This window comes from Tripterygium wilfordii, unplaced genomic scaffold (genome assembly GCF_013401445.1).
Source record: "Tripterygium wilfordii isolate XIE 37 unplaced genomic scaffold, ASM1340144v1 ctg140, whole genome shotgun sequence".
NCBI lineage: Eukaryota > Viridiplantae > Streptophyta > Magnoliopsida > Celastrales > Celastraceae > Tripterygium > Tripterygium wilfordii.
The window spans coordinates 50,567-71,121 of record NW_024056157.1 but is presented as its reverse complement, the minus strand read 5'-3'; the positions used below and the strand labels follow the sequence as shown (position 1 = coordinate 71,121).

The window sequence follows — 20,555 nt, the reverse complement described above, 5'->3', positions numbered from 1 at the left end:
AGATCCACACCAACATCTGAAGGATTTTACTGATCTTTGTCGTACTCAACACATGACAGGGATATCTACTGATAATCTGAAATTGGTGCTCTTTCCATTCACTCTTAGAGGAGGAGCCAAGATGTGGTACAACTCTATTGAAGCAGGTACTATTGGCACGTGGGAGCAGATGGCAACTAAGTTTTTAAGGGAATTTTTCCCAGCCCATAGAACCAAGCAGCTGGTGCGAGAAATTCAGAATTTTCAGCAAAAAGAAGGTGATTTATTCTATGAGGCTTGGAAAGATTTCAAGAGCCGCTTAACTCGTTGCCCAACTCATAATCTGCATAAGGATGATGTTGTGCTGCACTTCTATGAAGGGTTGAATGAGATTAATAGGATGAAGGTTGATTCAGCTTGTAATGGAGTGTTAATGAGGAAAAGTAGTGAGGAAGCAATGGAGTTATTCGAAGAATTGAGCGAAGACTCTCAACAATTTTCTACACGGGGTAGAAGCTCAACAAGGAAGCAAGGCATGTACGAAGTCAGTACCGACACTATGGTACAAGCGGAGATGGGAAATATCAATCGAAAAATTGACATGATTGTTGAAGCCATGAAGGGAATGAATGTGAAAGCTTCGGTGCCAACAAAGCCCGTTATTGTGTGCGCTATTTGTTCAAATCATGATCATGTGACTGAAGCCTGTCCATTGACTTCTATGACGGACCAAGAACAAGCCAATTACTTGGGGCAAGGAAATTTCAACCTGAGGAATCAAGCTTATCCATGGCGTAATCACCCAAATTTCTCCTGGAGGAATGAACAGAATGTGGCTGAAACAGCAGCTCCTGCACAGCAACCAGCAAAGAGGAGTGACATGGAGACCACAATGATGCAATTTATGCAGCAAACAACTCAAGCCATCCAAAAATTGGAGACTCAAGTGGGACAAATGGCTAAGGAGATGAGTGAACGAAAGAAGGGAGAATTACCTTCGCAGCCCTTGAATAACCCAGCTGGGCAACCAGAACAATTGAAAGCTATCACAACTCTCAGAAGTGGCAAGCAAATCAACAAGACAGAGCAGTTGAAAACAGAGTCTACAAATTGCAGTAAAGCTACAGACAGGGTACAAATGGGCCGCAAAACTGCACCAGTGGAGACACAGGAATGGGAAAGAGATCCTCCACCTTTCCCGCAAAGGTTTGCCAAAAAGAACACTGATTCTAAGGCTGTTGATGTTTTTGAGAATTTGCGTAAGGTTGAAATTAATATTCCATTGCTTGATGCTATTAAACAAATTCCATCTTATGCTAAATTTCTTAAAGAATGTTGCACTAAAAAGAGAAAATTTGCTGCTCATGAAAAAATTGCTTTGAAAGAAGAGGTCAGTGCTGTGTTGTTAAACAAACTCCCACCAAAACTCAAAGATCCTGGTAGTTTTACTATACCATGTAAAGTGGGAAATCAATTTTTTGAAAAGGCATTATTAGACTTAGGAGCAAGTATTAATTTGTTACCTTACTCTGTCTATGAAAAACTTGGGTTGGGAGAGCTTCAAGAGACTTCTATAACACTGCAACTAGCTGACCGTAGTGTTAAAAGACCCAAGGGAATTTTAGAGGATGTTCTGGTGACTGTAAATGACTTGATCTTGCCTGCTGATTTTGTTGTGTTGGATATGGAGGATAGTCCTAGATCAGCATCTTTGCCTATCATACTTGGACGACCTTTTATGGTTACTGCTGACATGAATATTAATGTGAGAAAAGGGACTGTAACTATGCAAGTAAATGACAAAGAATTGGAATTTCGTGTGTTTGATGCACTTAAATCTCATGATGATCATAGTGATTGTTTTAATGTTGACACTACACATGATCTTGTGAGTGAGGTTTTTCAGGTTACTAGAGTGGATCCAATTGAAGCAGTGGTGGCGTATGGTTTGAATGAGAAGACAATTTTGGAGGGAGAGTTGGAGGATGACCGTATAGAGGAGGCCATCCAAGCATTCCAGTTGGACCGGCCTTATGGTGGTAAGAATACTCCTCCATTTGAGCAACTGACGCCTACTAATGCATCTCTTGTTCCTTCCACAGTTAAAGCACCCAAGTTGGAGCTGAAGCAGCTGCCAAGTCACTTGAAATACATCTACTTGGGTGAACATAGCACTTTACCAGTGATAGTGGCTGCAAATCTAAGTTTGGGGGAGGAGGGAAAGTTGATCCGAATTTTGAGACAGCACAAAACAGCTCTTGGTTGGACCATTGCGGACATAAAAGGGATCAGCCCGTCAAGATGTATGCATCAGATTTTTCTGGAAAATAATGCAAAGCCTACCCGAGAAGCACAAAGGAGGTTGAATCCACATATGAAGGAGGTTGTCAAAGCTAAAGTTCTAAAGCTACTTGATGTGGGGGTAATTTATCCAATTTCAGATAGCAAGTGGGTCAGTCCAATTCATGTAGTACCGAAGAAAAGTGGCATTACTGTAGTGAAGAATGAAAATAATGAATTGATACCTACACGAATGACCACGGGATGGAGAGTGTGTATTGATTATAGGAAGTTGAACAACGAAACTCGAAAAGACCACTTTCCGCTACCATTCATTGATCAGATGTTGGAGAGACTAGCTGGGCATAGTCATTATTGCTTTCTTGACGGCTATAGTGGATACAATCAGATTGCCATAGCACCTGAGGACCAAGAGAAGACTACGTTCACATGTCCATATGGCACTTTTGCATACCGAAGGATGCCGTTTGGGTTGTGCAACGCACCAGCTACATTCCAAAGATGTATGATGAGTATTTTCTCTGACATGGTAGAGAAGTTTATTGAAGTTTTCATGGATGATTTCAGTGTATTTGGAGCTGATTTTGATGAATGTCTTGAGCATTTGAGGTTGGTGTTAGAGAGGTGTGAAGAAACCAACCTTGTTTTGAATTGGGAAAAATGTCACTTCATGGTGCAAGAAGGAATTGTGTTGGGTCATCTGATTTCCAGCCGTGGCATTGAAGTCGACAAGGCAAAAATCGAAGTCATATCTAAGCTGCCTCATCCTACCACAGTAAAGGGTGTGCGGAGTTTTCTTGGTCATGCGGGGTTTTACCGAAGATTTATAAAAGACTTTTCCAAGATCTCGCAACCTTTGTGTGTATTGCTGACAAAGGATGCTGAATTTGTATGGACAGATGACTGCCGGACAGCATTTGATAAGTTAAAACAAGCACTCACTTCAGCTCCTATTATGCAGGCACCTGATTGGGAGTTGCCATTTGAGTTAATGTGTGACGCCAGTGATTATTCGCTGGGAGCTGTTCTGGGCCAGCGGAAAAATAAGACACCATATGCCATCTATTATGCTTCTCACACCATGAATGATGCTCAGCTGAATTATTCAACAACGGAAAAAGAATTATTGGCAGTGATTTTTGCATTGGAAAAATTCAGATCTTACCTCATTGGCTCGCGAGTTATTGTGTATACGGACCATGCTGCGTTGAGGTATTTAATGACTAAAAAGGATGCCAAGCCTAGGTTAATACGCTGGGTACTTCTTTTGCAGGAGTTCGACTTGGAGATTAAAGATAAAAAGGGAAGTGAGAATGTAGTTGCCGATCATCTTTCTCGGCTGCTACCTGACAATGAACATGAAGAACTTCCTTTGGGTGACTCTTTCCCGGATGAACAGCTCCTGTCCATAAACACACTGCCATGGTATGCCGACATTGTGAATTATCTTGTTACTAATTCTTTTCCTACTGATTTGTCTTATCAGGAAAGGAAGCGGATAATTTCACGGGCTAGACATTATATATGGGATGATCCTTACCTTTTCAAGATATGCCCGGATCAAATTATTCGTAGATGTGTAGCACAATGTGAACAACAAGAGATCTTGACTCATTGTCATGCCTATGCATGTGGAGGCCACTTTGGGCCTAAAAAGACTGCACTTAAGGTATTCCACGCTGGATTTTATTGGCCTACTATTTTTAAAGATGCTTGGAGTTTTTGTAAGACTTGTGACAGATGCCAAAGGACCGGTAACATAGCTGCCAGAGATCAAATGCCTTTAACAAGTATTCAAGTCCTTGAACTTTTTGATGTATGGGGAATTGACTTCATGGGCCCTTTTCCTAACTCTTTTGGCTTTGAATATATTTTAGTTGGTGTTGATTATGTGTCCAAATGGGTCGAGGCTGTCCCCTCAAGAACTAATGATCATCGAGTGGTTGTGAAGTTTTTGCAGGACAATATTTTCTCTCGTTTTGGGATGCCACGAGCAATCATTAGTGATGGTGGCAGGCACTTCAATAATTATGCATGTTCGGCCCTAATGAAGAAATATGGGATCACTCACCGTGTGGGAACCCCATATCATCCTCAGACGAGTGGGCAAGTGGAGATAAGCAATAGAGAAATCAAGGCCATTCTAGAGAAGACGGTGAATCCAAATAGAAAAGATTGGTCTCTTCGTTTGACTGATGCTTTGTGGGCCTACAGGACTGCATACAAAACACCCATTGGGATGTCTCCATTCCGGTTGGTTTATGGGAAAGAGTGTCACTTGCCAGTTGAATTAGAGCATCGAGCTTATTGGGCTATTAAAAAGCTAAATTTTGACATAAAGGCAGCTGGAGACAGGCGTCGTTTGCAACTGAACGAGCTTGAAGAATTACGGCATGAAGCCTATGAGAATGCCAAATTATACAAGGAGCGCGCGAAGCAGTACCATGACAAGAAGCTTGTACGGAAAATTTTTTCTGTAGGACAGAAGGTGCTGGTGTATAACTCTCGTTTGAAATTGTTTCCGGGAAAACTCAAATCAAAGTGGCATGGCCCATATGTGATACAAGCTGTGTTCCCTCATGGTGCATTAGAGTTAAAACATCAAGATTCTGATCACACGTTTAAGGTTAATGGCCATCGAGTGAAGCCTTATTGGGAGAATGTACAAGTTACTGTGGATGAAGTGGTATATCTCCACTCTATTGATGTCTGACCGAATCTAAGGCTATGTCAGGCTGAAGACAATAAATTTAGCACTTCATGGGAGGTAACCCATGTGGAAGAGAAGCATATTTTTGACAACTTAAATCAGCTAAGTCTCTCTTCCTTTTCCTTCATTTATTTGTGTTCGTTGGTTTCGTCATTGCAAAATTTCTGTTTGTTTTTCTTTTTAAACATTGAGGACAATGTCAATTTCAAGTTTGGGGGAGAGGGAATTTGCTTTTGCCGAAAAGTTTTGAAAAAAAAGAAAAAAAATTAGTGTTTTTAGAAGAGAATTGGCATACTTGTGCTTAATTGTTATGAAGTGCTTTTGAGACTGATGGTGTGAGTATTTGCATGACCTTTTGCAATGAATGTCTGCTTAGTTTACACATTATTTACAGCACCAATTAGCTTGTGAGGAGCCTTCAGAAAATTTTGTGTGCTATGAATTTCATGACTTTGTATAGCTAGAACTTGCATTAGACCATCTGAAGTAAATACTATGTTTTTGTTCTTTGAAAGTGATGAAGGCATTCTTTGTTAATTTTTGGCCTACCTTGAACCCAGCTGTTGCTTCCAATCCTTTCATTGAATTTCTCTGCTCTTGTGATAAACCTTCCCATCTATGTGATGTGTTATGCCTGTGTCATAAGTCATAAAATAGTATCCATCATGAGGCTATGGTCAAGGTGTTTGGAAGGTTATGAGGAGTCTAAGTGTGGTGTTGAATGGAGAAATCTGAACAGTGGAGAGAAGTGTATAAGTAGAGTGCTGGGGACTTTGTAGCCTTTGTGCAGCCTAAGTGTGGCCTGAAGTGTATACAATTAAGCGGTGACCCATGCCAATTCAAAAAAAAAAAAAAAAAAAAAAAAAAAAAAAAGATAAATATATATATGGAGTAGGGTTGGTGCCAGGCCCTACAGCCGCCGCAACCCCTAATTTTCTCTTCTACCTCTTGCACCTAAAGACAGGGGAGATTACCTTTCTAAAAAGAAAAAAAAATTGGGTTAATTCTCTCAATTTTGGCAACAATACCGAGTTCATTAATGGCTACAAGAAGTGCAAAGAGGAAGAAGGAGTTAGCAAGCAAGAAGAAGGGAAAGGTGGTTGAGAGTGCGGATGTCCCTGTGGAGGAAGAAGAAGGTTTTGACCGATTCATATCCCCGGCAGTGCAGATCGAGTGTGAGGAAGTGTGGTCGAAGCGGGCTTTGCATGTGGAACGCCATGTTGTGGTGGAGCACTTCCAACGGGTTAACTGGTATTACAAATTGAAAGAGAGGGGATGGCTCGGCATCACCAGTGTTCCAGGTGTGGCTATTCGGCAACTGGTTTATGAGTTTTATGCCAATTTGATAGTTAATGATAACCATTGTATGGCATATGTTCGAGGTAAGCAGTTCTTTTTCAACCCAAGAAGGGTTTCATCTGTTTTGAGCCTACCCGAACCATTGAAGAAACCTAGCTTTAAATTTAGGGATTTTGGAACTTCGAATGTTGATATTGTGTGGCCTGATTGGAGGATTGTGGTTGAAACTCTGACTGGGAATAGTAGTGATGAGCCGAACAAAAATGTGATTTTATATGTAGATTTGATGCAACCTTATAGACTGTTAGCTCAGATAGTGACCAGGAATGTGATACCTGTGACTCATCTCTCCACTGTCAATGCAAAGTCTTGCTATTTGATGTATGCCATTATTTGTGATTTGGATTTTTGCATGGCAAGTACTATATATGATCACATTGTTAAAGTGAAAGAGGACAATAAACCTGGTCAGGTGCTGCCGTTTGGAGTACTAATCACTACTTTGTGTCTTGCTGAAAGTGTGGAAAAGGAGCTGGGTGATGTTCAGGAGAAAAGGAAAGCACCTCTTAACAGGTTTTGGTTTGATAGAAGTGAAGTGCAGCTTGTTAGGCAGCAGCAGAAAACTTCTGGGACAGCTGAGGAGTCTCGGGTGCATAATACTGAAGAAGGAACTGTTGGTGCAGGTTGTGGTAATTTGGACGAAAGGTTGGAGGCTGTTGAGGAGAAAGTGACTGATTTGGGTGTTGAAGTTGAGCAAGTAGGGAGTTTGCAGGGGCAGGTTATAACCCGGTTGGAGCATCTTGAATCAACAGTTGAGTCACTTCAAATGAGTATTGGAACACATATGCATGAGATGAAGGAGGCAGTGCAGAGGTTTGAGGCTCAACAGAGGGAGATGTTTGATTTGATTCGTGATGGAAGCCTACCCTGAAGTTATGTGGTTGTGTGCTGGTGTTCGAGTAGGTTGCTGACAATCTTATTTGTCATTTTGGAGTAGGGGAGTTTTCTTTTGGTACTATATTATGTTGGGATGGTTAGATGGAGTTAGGATTAGTTTTATGATGGATGCCTATTTTTGAGACTGTGATATAAGGCATGATCATCACATATTTTTGTTAAACCAGACCTTTATATATCTTATGCTATTCCCTGCAGTTTATCCTTTGTGCATTGAACTTAATTGTGATTGGATTATGATGACTTTAGTTTGAGTCCAATTTATATTTATTTTGTGCATTTTTGAGCCTTCCTTAGCCAAGTTTCGTGCTTCTGAAATAAAGTCCTTCGGATTCATTGAATGAGGATTTTAGTGTGAAGTAAGATTGGTGGACATGTGAGCATATGGCTGCAGGTTATGAATTCATAAGAGAGTAAACACCACCTTTAAACACTTGAGTGAAAATTTTCTTCTATATATTATGTGTGTACCTTGGTGAGGGTGTGTGAGAATAGTTGTGTAAACTAAAGTGGTTGTGAGCAGAGTTAGGGCTGTGCAATCTTCTACTAGATGTCAATATTGCATTGCAATAATGAGAGAGTACTTGTAGTGCCAATTCTTGATTGAAGTTTTTCAACTGATGTTTAAAGGATTTAAACTTTTTTTTTGATTGATTGCTTGCTTGAGGACAAGCAAGAGTGAAGTTTGGGGGATTTTGTTAGGTGTAAAATACACCTAGTTTTATGGGCTTAAAAGTATTATTTTTCTATGATGATTAGTGCAAAATACTGTCCATATTGTGTTTTTGTGCACAGGTACTGCTGGAGAATAAAGTCATTACTGGACAGAATTTGTAGCCTGTTTTGCAACTTGTCGCGGCCGCAGAACGTGGGAACCAGACTTGTTTAATTAAGTTGCTGACGTGGCAAGGGCAATTGGGCCAGTTTAGGGCTTGCTAAGCACTATATAAAGAGTGTTAAGCTGAGACAAAAAGGGGGACTTTACTTTGCGCAGCCGAAGACCAAAGATTGAAGAAGTGGGTGTCGGCAGGAAGGAGGAGAAGCAACATCAAAGCTGGGCACATCAATTCTTCAGCAAATTTCTACTCTTCCATTGATTTGAACATTGTCTATAAGTATTTATATGGTTTTAGTTATGAGCATGTGTAGCTAAACTCTTTTCTAGCTAGGGTTTGGTAATTCTTCTACCATAAACCTTGTGCACAGATTTAATTGACAATCAGACTAAGTTTAATTTTTTGTTCTCTGGATTGATTGCTTATTTCCTATTGTTATGCATGCCTGATCAACATCATAGTTTTAGGAATTGTTAGTTAAACATATTCGGCTGACCATGACCCGGTGTTTGACGAAGTAACGAGAACTTGCGTAAGATCCAAGTTTTGGGAACATAGGACATAATTGATTGGGTAATAGACCATTATCCTAAATTGTGCAACTGTCGATTTCCTAGTGCTTATGCTTGTCTTAGGAAACTCTTAGGGTAGACCAACCAAGACTCCTTTGATAAGAAAAGATCTTGCAACTGGACCAAAGTCAGGATCGTTGTTTAGGGAAATCTAATTGACTGCAGCTGGACCAAGGCCTTTCAATTGACATTGTTAAACTTTTAAATTGTGTGATTGCATATTAATTTGTGTGCACAGGTGGAGGTAGTTGGCAAGCCAAACCCAAGCTAGTTTTTCATCCATTGATATTTATCTAAATTTTATTGCTAGTTAATATTAGAAGCATCCGAATTTAATTTGCACTATTGTTAGTAGTTATAGTTGGTAATTAATACAGTCCTCGTGGATTCGACCCCTTTCACTATTATACTGTCAGTTGGCACGTACACTTGCGATTGGGATAAACCCGTCGGTATTGAGTTGCAAGTATTTCTTGCAATAAAAAGTATCGGTCAAGTTTTTGGCGCCGTTGCCGGGGACTGTTAAGTTTATTATCAGTTGTTTCTTACGGCAATAGTGTGTAGTTATTTATTTAGTTGATTTATCCTACTGAAACTTACTTTAAAAAAAAAAAATAAATAAATAGATAAATAAATTTTTGTGCAGGTCCAGAATTGTTGCTTACATTGCATGGTCAATACTCGCTCTCAACATCAACCATTAGAAGAATTTGACCCAAAAATTGAGAGAACAACTAGAGCTTTGAGACAAAGAAACATGGCTGAAAACCCACACAATCATGAGATTCAAATTGCTGGTGGTGCTGGGAATGCAGCGGGTAATGCATGGATACCCATGATGAACAGATACATCCCGCAGAACATTACCCAGCCATCATGTATTACATATCAACCTACGGGAGCTGCTAATGTCAGCCTGTCACCTCAATTACTGAACTCTGTACCACATTATGAGGGGCGGTTTGATGAAGATCCACACCAACATCTGAAGGATTTTACTGATCTTTGTCGTACTCAACACATGACAGGGATATCTACTGATAATCTGAAATTGGTGCTCTTTCCATTCACTCTTAGAGGAGGAGCCAAGATGTGGTACAACTCTATTGAAGCAGGTACTATTGGCACGTGGGAGCAGATGGCAACTAAGTTTTTAAGGGAATTTTGCCCAGCCCATAGAACCAAGCAGCTGGTGCGAGAAATTCAGAATTTTCAGCAAAAAGAAGGTGATTTATTCTATGAGGCTTGGAAAGATTTCAAGAGCCGCTTAACTCGTTGCCCAACTCATAATCTGCATAAGGATGATGTTGTGCTGCACTTCTATGAAGGGTTGAATGAGATTAATAGGATGAAGGTTGATTCAGCTTGTAATGGAGTGTTAATGAGGAAAAGTAGTGAGGAAGCAATGGAGTTATTCGAAGAATTGAGCGAAGACTCTCAACAATTTTCTACACGGGGTAGAAGCTCAACAAGGAAGCAAGGCATGTACGAAGTCAGTACCGACACTATGGTACAAGCGGAGATGGGAAATATCAATCGAAAAATTGACATGATTGTTGAAGCCATGAAGGGAATGAATGTGAAAGCTTCGGTGCCAACAAAGCCCGTTATTGTGTGCGCTATTTGTTCAAATCATGATCATGTGACTGAAGCCTGTCCATTGACTTCTATGACGGACCAAGAACAAGCCAATTACTTGGGGCAAGGAAATTTCAACCTGAGGAATCAAGCTTATCCATGGCGTAATCACCCAAATTTCTCCTGGAGGAATGAACAGAATGTGGCTGAAACAGCAGCTCCTGCACAGCAACCAGCAAAGAGGAGTGACATGGAGACCACAATGATGCAATTTATGCAGCAAACAACTCAAGCCATCCAAAAATTGGAGACTCAAGTGGGACAAATGGCTAAGGAGATGAGTGAACGAAAGAAGGGAGAATTACCTTCGCAGCCCTTGAATAACCCAGCTGGGCAACCAGAACAATTGAAAGCTATCACAACTCTCAGAAGTGGCAAGCAAATCAACAAGACAGAGCAGTTGAAAACAGAGTCTACAAATTGCAGTAAAGCTACAGACAGGGTACAAATGGGCCGCAAAACTGCACCAGTGGAGACACAGGAATGGGAAAGAGATCCTCCACCTTTCCCGCAAAGGTTTGCCAAAAAGAACACTGATTCTAAGGCTGTTGATATTTTTGAGAATTTGCGTAAGGTTGAAATTAATATTCCATTGCTTGATGCTATTAAACAAATTCCATCTTATGCTAAATTTCTTAAAGAATGTTGCACTAAAAAGAGAAAATTTGCTGCTCATGAAAAAATTGCTTTGAAAGAAGAGGTCAGTGCTGTGTTGTTAAACAAACTCCCACCAAAACTCAAAGATCCTGGTAGTTTTACTATACCATGTAAAGTGGGAAATCAATTTTTTGAAAAGGCATTATTAGACTTAGGAGCAAGTATTAATTTGTTACCTTACTCTGTCTATGAAAAACTTGGGTTGGGAGAGCTTCAAGAGACTTCTATAACACTGCAACTAGCTGACCGTAGTGTTAAAAGACCCAAGGGAATTTTAGAGGATGTTCTGGTGACTGTAAATGACTTGATCTTGCCTGCTGATTTTGTTGTGTTGGATATGGAGGATAGTCCTAGATCAGCATCTTTGCCTATCATACTTGGACGACCTTTTATGGTTACTGCTGACATGAATATTAATGTGAGAAAAGGGACTGTAACTATGCAAGTAAATGACAAAGAATTGGAATTTCGTGTGTTTGATGCACTTAAATCTCATGATGATCATAGTGATTGTTTTAATGTTGACACTACACATGATCTTGTGAGTGAGGTTTTTCAGGTTACTAGAGTGGATCCAATTGAAGCAGTGGTGGCGTATGGTTTGAATGAGAAGACAATTTTGGAGGGAGAGTTGGAGGATGACCGTATAGAGGAGGCCATCCAAGCATTCCAGTTGGACCGGCCTTATGGTGGTAAGAATACTCCTCCATTTGAGCAACTGACGCCTACTAATGCATCTCTTGTTCCTTCCACAGTTAAAGCACCCAAGTTGGAGCTGAAGCAGCTGCCAAGTCACTTGAAATACATCTACTTGGGTGAACATAGCACTTTACCAGTGATAGTGGCTGCAAATCTAAGTTTGGGGGAGGAGGGAAAGTTGATCCGAATTTTGAGACAGCACAAAACAGCTCTTGGTTGGACCATTGCGGACATAAAAGGGATCAGCTCGTCAAGATGTATGCATCAGATTTTTCTGGAAAATAATGCAAAGCCTACCCGAGAAGCACAAAGGAGGTTGAATCCACATATGAAGGAGGTTGTCAAAGCTAAAGTTCTAAAGCTACTTGATGTGGGGGTAATTTATCCGATTTCAGATAGCAAGTGGGTCAGTCCAATTCATGTAGTACCGAAGAAAAGTGGCATTACTGTAGTGAAGAATGAAAATAATGAATTGATACCTACACGAATGACCACGGGATGGAGAGTGTGTATTGATTATAGGAAGTTGAACAACGAAACTCGAAAAGACCACTTTCCGCTACCATTCATTGATCAGATGTTGGAGAGACTAGCTGGGCATAGTCATTATTGCTTTCTTGACGGCTATAGTGGATACAATCAGATTGCCATAGCACCTGAGGACCAAGAGAAGACTACGTTCACATGTCCATATGGCACTTTTGCATACCGAAGGATGCCGTTTGGGTTGTGCAACGCACCAGCTACATTCCAAAGATGTATGATGAGTATTTTCTCTGACATGGTAGAGAAGTTTATTGAAGTTTTCATGGATGATTTCAGTGTATTTGGAGCTGATTTTGATGAATGTCTTGAGCATTTGAGGTTGGTGTTAGAGAGGTGTGAAGAAACCAACCTTGTTTTGAATTGGGAAAAATGTCACTTCATGGTGCAAGAAGGAATTGTGTTGGGTCATCTGATTTCCAGCCGTGGCATTGAAGTCGACAAGGCAAAAATCGAAGTCATATCTAAGCTGCCTCATCCTACCACAGTAAAGGGTGTGCGGAGTTTTCTTGGTCATGCGGGGTTTTACCGAAGATTTATAAAAGACTTTTCCAAGATCTCGCAACCTTTGTGTGTATTGCTGACAAAGGATGCTGAATTTGTATGGACAGATGACTGCCGGACAGCATTTGATAAGTTAAAACAAGCACTCACTTCAGCTCCTATTATGCAGGCACCTGATTGGGAGTTGCCATTTGAGTTAATGTGTGACGCCAGTGATTATTCGCTGGGAGCTGTTCTGGGCCAGCGGAAAAATAAGACACCATATGCCATCTATTATGCTTCTCACACCATGAATGATGCTCAGCTGAATTATTCAACAACGGAAAAAGAATTATTGGCAGTGATTTTTGCATTGGAAAAATTCAGATCTTACCTCATTGGCTCGCGAGTTATTGTGTATACGGACCATGCTGCGTTGAGGTATTTAATGACTAAAAAGGATGCCAAGCCTAGGTTAATACGCTGGGTACTTCTTTTGCAGGAGTTCGACTTGGAGATTAAAGATAAAAAGGGAAGTGAGAATGTAGTTGCCGATCATCTTTCTCGGCTGCTACCTGACAATGAACATGAAGAACTTCCTTTGGGTGACTCTTTCCCGGATGAACAGCTCCTGTCCATAAACACACTGCCATGGTATGCCGACATTGTGAATTATCTTGTTACTAATTCTTTTCCTACTGATTTGTCTTATCAGGAAAGGAAGCGGATAATTTCACGGGCTAGACATTATATATGGGATGATCCTTACCTTTTCAAGATATGCCCGGATCAAATTATTCGTAGATGTGTAGCACAATGTGAACAACAAGAGATCTTGACTCATTGTCATGCCTATGCATGTGGAGGCCACTTTGGGCCTAAAAAGACTGCACTTAAGGTATTCCACGCTGGATTTTATTGGCCTACTATTTTTAAAGATGCTTGGAGTTTTTGTAAGACTTGTGACAGATGCCAAAGGACCGGTAACATAGCTGCCAGAGATCAAATGCCTTTAACAAGTATTCAAGTCCTTGAACTTTTTGATGTATGGGGAATTGACTTCATGGGCCCTTTTCCTAACTCTTTTGGCTTTGAATATATTTTAGTTGGTGTTGATTATGTGTCCAAATGGGTCGAGGCTGTCCCCTCAAGAACTAATGATCATCGAGTGGTTGTGAAGTTTTTGCAGGACAATATTTTCTCTCGTTTTGGGATGCCACGAGCAATCATTAGTGATGGTGGCAGGCACTTCAATAATTATGCATGTTCGGCCCTAATGAAGAAATATGGGATCACTCACCGTGTGGGAACCCCATATCATCCTCAGACGAGTGGGCAAGTGGAGATAAGCAATAGAGAAATCAAGGCCATTCTAGAGAAGACGGTGAATCCAAATAGAAAAGATTGGTCTCTTCGTTTGACTGATGCTTTGTGGGCCTACAGGACTGCATACAAAACACCCATTGGGATGTCTCCATTCCGGTTGGTTTATGGGAAAGAGTGTCACTTGCCAGTTGAATTAGAGCATCGAGCTTATTGGGCTATTAAAAAGCTAAATTTTGACATAAAGGCAGCTGGAGACAGGCGTCGTTTGCAACTGAACGAGCTTGAAGAATTACGGCATGAAGCCTATGAGAATGCCAAATTATACAAGGAGCGCGCGAAGCAGTACCATGACAAGAAGCTTGTACGGAAAATTTTTTCTGTAGGACAGAAGGTGCTGGTGTATAACTCTCGTTTGAAATTGTTTCCGGGAAAACTCAAATCAAAGTGGCATGGCCCATATGTGATACAAGCTGTGTTCCCTCATGGTGCATTAGAGTTAAAACATCAAGATTCTGATCACACGTTTAAGGTTAATGGCCATCGAGTGAAGCCTTATTGGGAGAATGTACAAGTTACTGTGGATGAAGTGGTATATCTCCACTCTATTGATGTCTGACCGAATCTAAGGCTATGTCAGGCTGAAGACAATAAATTTAGCACTTCATGGGAGGTAACCCATGTGGAAGAGAAGCATATTTTTGACAACTTAAATCAGCTAAGTCTCTCTTCCTTTTCCTTCATTTATTTGTGTTCGTTGGTTTCGTCATTGCAAAATTTCTGTTTGTTTTTCTTTTTAAACATTGAGGACAATGTCAATTTCAAGTTTGGGGGAGAGGGAATTTGCTTTTGCCGAAAAGTTTTGAAAAAAAAGAAAAAAAATTAGTGTTTTTAGAAGAGAATTGGCATACTTGTGCTTAATTGTTATGAAGTGCTTTTGAGACTGATGGTGTGAGTATTTGCATGACCTTTTGCAATGAATGTCTGCTTAGTTTACACATTATTTACAGCACCAATTAGCTTGTGAGGAGCCTTCAGAAAATTTTGTGTGCTATGAATTTCATGACTTTGTATAGCTAGAACTTGCATTAGACCATCTGAAGTAAATACTATGTTTTTGTTCTTTGAAAGTGATGAAGGCATTCTTTGTTAATTTTTGGCCTACCTTGAACCCAGCTGTTGCTTCCAATCCTTTCATTGAATTTCTCTGCTCTTGTGATAAACCTTCCCATCTATGTGATGTGTTATGCCTGTGTCATAAGTCATAAAATAGTATCCATCATGAGGCTATGGTCAAGGTGTTTGGAAGGTTATGAGGAGTCTAAGTGTGGTGTTGAATGGAGAAATCTGAACAGTGGAGAGAAGTGTATAAGTAGAGTGCTGGGGACTTTGTAGCCTTTGTGCAGCCTAAGTGTGGCCTGAAGTGTATACAATTAAGCGGTGACCCATGCCAATTCAAAAAAAAAAAAAAAAAAAAAAAAAAAAAAAAAAGATAAATATATATATGGAGTAGGGTTGGTGCCAGGCCCTACAGCCGCCGCAACCCCTAATTTTCTCTTCTACCTCTTGCACCTAAAGACAGGGGAGATTACCTTTCTAAAAAGAAAAAAAAATTGGGTTAATTCTCTCAATTTTGGCAACAATACCGAGTTCATTAATGGCTACAAGAAGTGCAAAGAGGAAGAAGGAGTTAGCAAGCAAGAAGAAGGGAAAGGTGGTTGAGAGTGCGGATGTCCCTGTGGAGGAAGAAGAAGGTTTTGACCGATTCATATCCCCGGCAGTGCAGATCGAGTGTGAGGAAGTGTGGTCGAAGCGGGCTTTGCATGTGGAACGCCATGTTGTGGTGGAGCACTTCCAACGGGTTAACTGGTATTACAAATTGAAAGAGAGGGGATGGCTCGGCATCACCAGTGTTCCAGGTGTGGCTATTCGGCAACTGGTTTATGAGTTTTATGCCAATTTGATAGTTAATGATAACCATTGTATGGCATATGTTCGAGGTAAGCAGTTCTTTTTCAACCCAAGAAGGGTTTCATCTGTTTTGAGCCTACCCGAACCATTGAAGAAACCTAGCTTTAAATTTAGGGATTTTGGAACTTCGAATGTTGATATTGTGTGGCCTGATTGGAGGATTGTGGTTGAAACTCTGACTGGGAATAGTAGTGATGAGCCGAACAAAAATGTGATTTTATATGTAGATTTGATGCAACCTTATAGACTGTTAGCTCAGATAGTGACCAGGAATGTGATACCTGTGACTCATCTCTCCACTGTCAATGCAAAGTCTTGCTATTTGATGTATGCCATTATTTGTGATTTGGATTTTTGCATGGCAAGTACTATATATGATCACATTGTTAAAGTGAAAGAGGACAATAAACCTGGTCAGGTGCTGCCGTTTGGAGTACTAATCACTACTTTGTGTCTTGCTGAAAGTGTGGAAAAGGAGCTGGGTGATGTTCAGGAGAAAAGGAAAGCACCTCTTAACAGGTTTTGGTTTGATAGAAGTGAAGTGCAGCTTGTTAGGCAGCAGCAGAAAACTTCTGGGACAGCTGAGGAGTCTCGGGTGCATAATACTGAAGAAGGAACTGTTGGTGCAGGTTGTGGTAATTTGGACGAAAGGTTGGAGGCTGTTGAGGAGAAAGTGACTGATTTGGGTGTTGAAGTTGAGCAAGTAGGGAGTTTGCAGGGGCAGGTTATAACCCGGTTGGAGCATCTTGAATCAACAGTTGAGTCACTTCAAATGAGTATTGGAACACATATGCATGAGATGAAGGAGGCAGTGCAGAGGTTTGAGGCTCAACAGAGGGAGATGTTTGATTTGATTCGTGATGGAAGCCTACCCTGAAGTTATGTGGTTGTGTGCTGGTGTTCGAGTAGGTTGCTGACAATCTTATTTGTCATTTTGGAGTAGGGGAGTTTTCTTTTGGTACTATATTATGTTGGGATGGTTAGATGGAGTTAGGATTAGTTTTATGATGGATGCCTATTTTTGAGACTGTGATATAAGGCATGATCATCACATATTTTTGTTAAACCAGACCTTTATATATCTTATGCTATTCCCTGCAGTTTATCCTTTGTGCATTGAACTTAATTGTGATTGGATTATGATGACTTTAGTTTGAGTCCAATTTATATTTATTTTGTGCATTTTTGAGCCTTCCTTAGCCAAGTTTCGTGCTTCTGAAATAAAGTCCTTCGGATTCATTGAATGAGGATTTTAGTGTGAAGTAAGATTGGTGGACATGTGAGCATATGGCTGCAGGTTATGAATTCATAAGAGAGTAAACACCACCTTTAAACACTTGAGTGAAAATTTTCTTCTATATATTATGTGTGTACCTTGGTGAGGGTGTGTGAGAATAGTTGTGTAAACTAAAGTGGTTGTGAGCAGAGTTAGGGCTGTGCAATCTTCTACTAGATGTCAATATTGCATTGCAATAATGAGAGAGTACTTGTAGTGCCAATTCTTGATTGAAGTTTTTCAACTGATGTTTAAAGGATTTAAACTTTTTTTTTGATTGATTGCTTGCTTGAGGACAAGCAAGAGTGAAGTTTGGGGGATTTTGTTAGGTGTAAAATACACCTAGTTTTATGGGCTTAAAAGTATTATTTTTCTATGATGATTAGTGCAAAATACTGTCCATATTGTGTTTTTGTGCACAGGTACTGCTGGAGAATAAAGTCATTACTGGACAGAATTTGTAGCCTGTTTTGCAACTTGTCGCGGCCGCAGAACGTGGGAACCAGACTTGTTTAATTAAGTTGCTGACGTGGCAAGGGCAATTGGGCCAGTTTAGGGCTTGCTAAGCACTATATAAAGAGTGTTAAGCTGAGACAAAAAGGGGGACTTTACTTTGCGCAGCCGAAGACCAAAGATTGAAGAAGTGGGTGTCGGCAGGAAGGAGGAGAAGCAACATCAAAGCTGGGCACATCAATTCTTCAGCAAATTTCTACTCTTCCATTGATTTGAACATTGTCTATAAGTATTTATATGGTTTTAGTTATGAGCATGTGTAGCTAAACTCTTTTCTAGCTAGGGTTTGGTAATTCTTCTACCATAAACCTTGTGCACAGATTTAATTGACAATCAGACTAAGTTTAATTTTTTGTTCTCTGGATTGATTGCTTATTTCCTATTGTTATGCATGCCTGATCAACATCATAGTTTTAGGAATTGTTAGTTAAACATATTCGGCTGACCATGACCCGGTGTTTGACGAAGTAACGAGAACTTGCGTAAGATCCAAGTTTTGGGAACATAGGACATAATTGATTGGGTAATAGACCATTATCCTAAATTGTGCAACTGTCGATTTCCTAGTGCTTATGCTTGTCTTAGGAAACTCTTAGGGTAGACCAACCAAGACTCCTTTGATAAGAAAAGATCTTGCAACTGGACCAAAGTCAGGATCGTTGTTTAGGGAAATCTAATTGACTGCAGCTGGACCAAGGCCTTTCAATTGACATTGTTAAACTTTTAAATTGTGTGATTGCATATTAATTTGTGTGCACAGGTGGAGGTAGTTGGCAAGCCAAACCCAAGCTAGTTTTTCATCCATTGATATTTATCTAAATTTTATTGCTAGTTAATATTAGAAGCATCCGAATTTAATTTGCACTATTGTTAGTAGTTATAGTTGGTAATTAATACAGTCCTCGTGGATTCGACCCCTTTCACTATTATACTGTCAGTTGGCACGTACACTTGCGATTGGGATAAACCCGTCGGTATTGAGTTGCAAGTATTTCTTGCAATAAAAAGTATCGATCAACTTGCACAAAAACGTGAAAAGCTCCTCTATGGAGAGAGTTGAGCACTTCCAAAGCATCAATGTGGACCGTTGTACTCTATTTAGTGCTCTTAAAAGTCTACCTTGCTATTTGAGCCTTCGTGCCACGTTTCGTTAGGTAAAGACGCGAATAGACCAAGTTATGTCTCAAATTGCACAAAAACGTGAAAACCTCCTCTATGGAGAGAGTTGAGCACTTCTAAAGCATCAATGTGGACCGTTATACTCTATTTAGTGCTCTTAAAAGTCTAACTTGCTAGTTGAGCCTTCGTGCGACGTTTCGTAAGGTAAAGAAACGAATAGACCAAGTTATGTCTCAAATTCAGCAAAAACGTGAAAAGCTCCTCCATAGAGAGAGTTGAGCACTTCCGAAGCATCAATGTGGACCGTTGTACTCTATTTAGTACTCTTGAAAGTCTTACTTGCTAGTTGAGCCTTCGTGCCACGTTTCGTAAAGTAAAGACTTGAATAGACCAAGTTACGTCTCAACTTGCACCAAAACGTGAAAAGCTCCTCTATGGAGAGAGTTGAGCAATTCCAAAGCATCAATGTGGACCGTTGTACTCTATTTAGTGCTCTTAAAAGTCTAACATGCTAGTTGAGCCTTCGTGCCACGTTTCGTAAGGTAAAGACGCGAGTAGACCAAGTTACGTCTCAACTTGCACAAAAACGTGAAAAGCTCCTCTATGGAGAGAGTTGAGCAATTCCAAAGCATCAATGTGGACCGTTGTACTCTATTTAGTGCTCTTAAAAGTCTAACATGCTAGTTGAGCCTTCGTGCCACGTTTCGTAAGGTAAAGACGCGAGTAGACCAAGTTACGTCTCAACTTGCACAAAAACGTGAAAAGCTCCTCTATGGAGAGAGTGGAGCAATTCCAAAGCATCAATGTGGACCGTTGTACTCTATTTAGTGCTCTTAAAAGTCTAACTTGCTAGTTGAGCCTTCGTGCCACGTTTCGTAAGGTAAAGACGCGAGTAGACCAAGTTACGTCTCAACTTGCACAAAAACGTGAAAAGCTCCTCTATGGAGAGAGTGGAGCAATTCCAAAGCATCAATGTGGACCGTTGTACTCTATTTAGTGCTCTTAAAAGTCTAACTTGCTAGTTGAGCCTTCGTGTCACGTTTCGTAAGGTAAAGACGCGAATAGAGCAAGTTATGTCTCAAATTCCACAAAAACGTGAAAAGCTCCTCTATGGAGAGAGTTGAGCACTTCCGAAGCATCAATGTGGACCGTTGTACTCTATTTAGTGCTCTTAAAAGTCTAACTTGCTAGTTGAGCCTTCGTGCCACGTTTCGTAAGGTAAAGACGCGAGTAGACCAAGTTACGTCTCAACTTGCACAAAAACGTGAAAAGCTCCTCTATGGAGAGAGTTGAGCACTTCCGAAGCATCAATGTGGACCGTTGTACTCTATTTAGTGCTCTTAAAAGTCTAACTTGCTAGTTGAGCCTTCGTGCCATGTTTCGTAAGGTAAAGACGCGAGTAGACCAAGTTACGCCTCAACTTGCACAAAAACGTGAAAAGCTCCTCTATGGAGAGAGTTGAGCACTTCCAAAGCATCAATGTGGACCGTTGTACTCTATTTAGTGCTCTTAAAAGTCTAACTTGCTATTTGAGCCTTCGTGCCACGTTTCGTTAGGTAAAGACGCGAATAGACCAAGTTATGTCTCAAATTGCACAAAAACGTGAAAACCTCCTCTATGGAGAGAGTTGAGCACTTCTAAAGCATCAATGTGGACCGTTATACTCTATTTAGTGCTCT

The 20,555-nt window shown here is 40.5% G+C and overlaps 1 protein-coding gene across 1 annotated transcript; it reads left to right on the top strand.

Annotated features, from left to right (window-relative positions):
* Positions 1-2,017: 2,017 nt before the first annotated feature.
* LOC119993981 lies at positions 2,018-16,845 on the top strand (the record flags this gene model as incomplete). Its single annotated transcript, XM_038841194.1, has 12 exons — positions 2,018-2,365; positions 2,459-3,869; positions 3,990-4,864; positions 6,159-6,372; positions 6,736-6,830; positions 6,891-7,162; positions 11,509-11,548; positions 11,995-13,148; positions 14,118-14,391; positions 15,784-15,997; positions 16,361-16,455; positions 16,516-16,845. Coding segments are annotated over 12 exons (5,322 nt in total), but the record flags the coding sequence as incomplete, so codon positions are not given.
* Between the last annotated feature and the right edge of the window lie 3,710 nt (positions 16,846-20,555).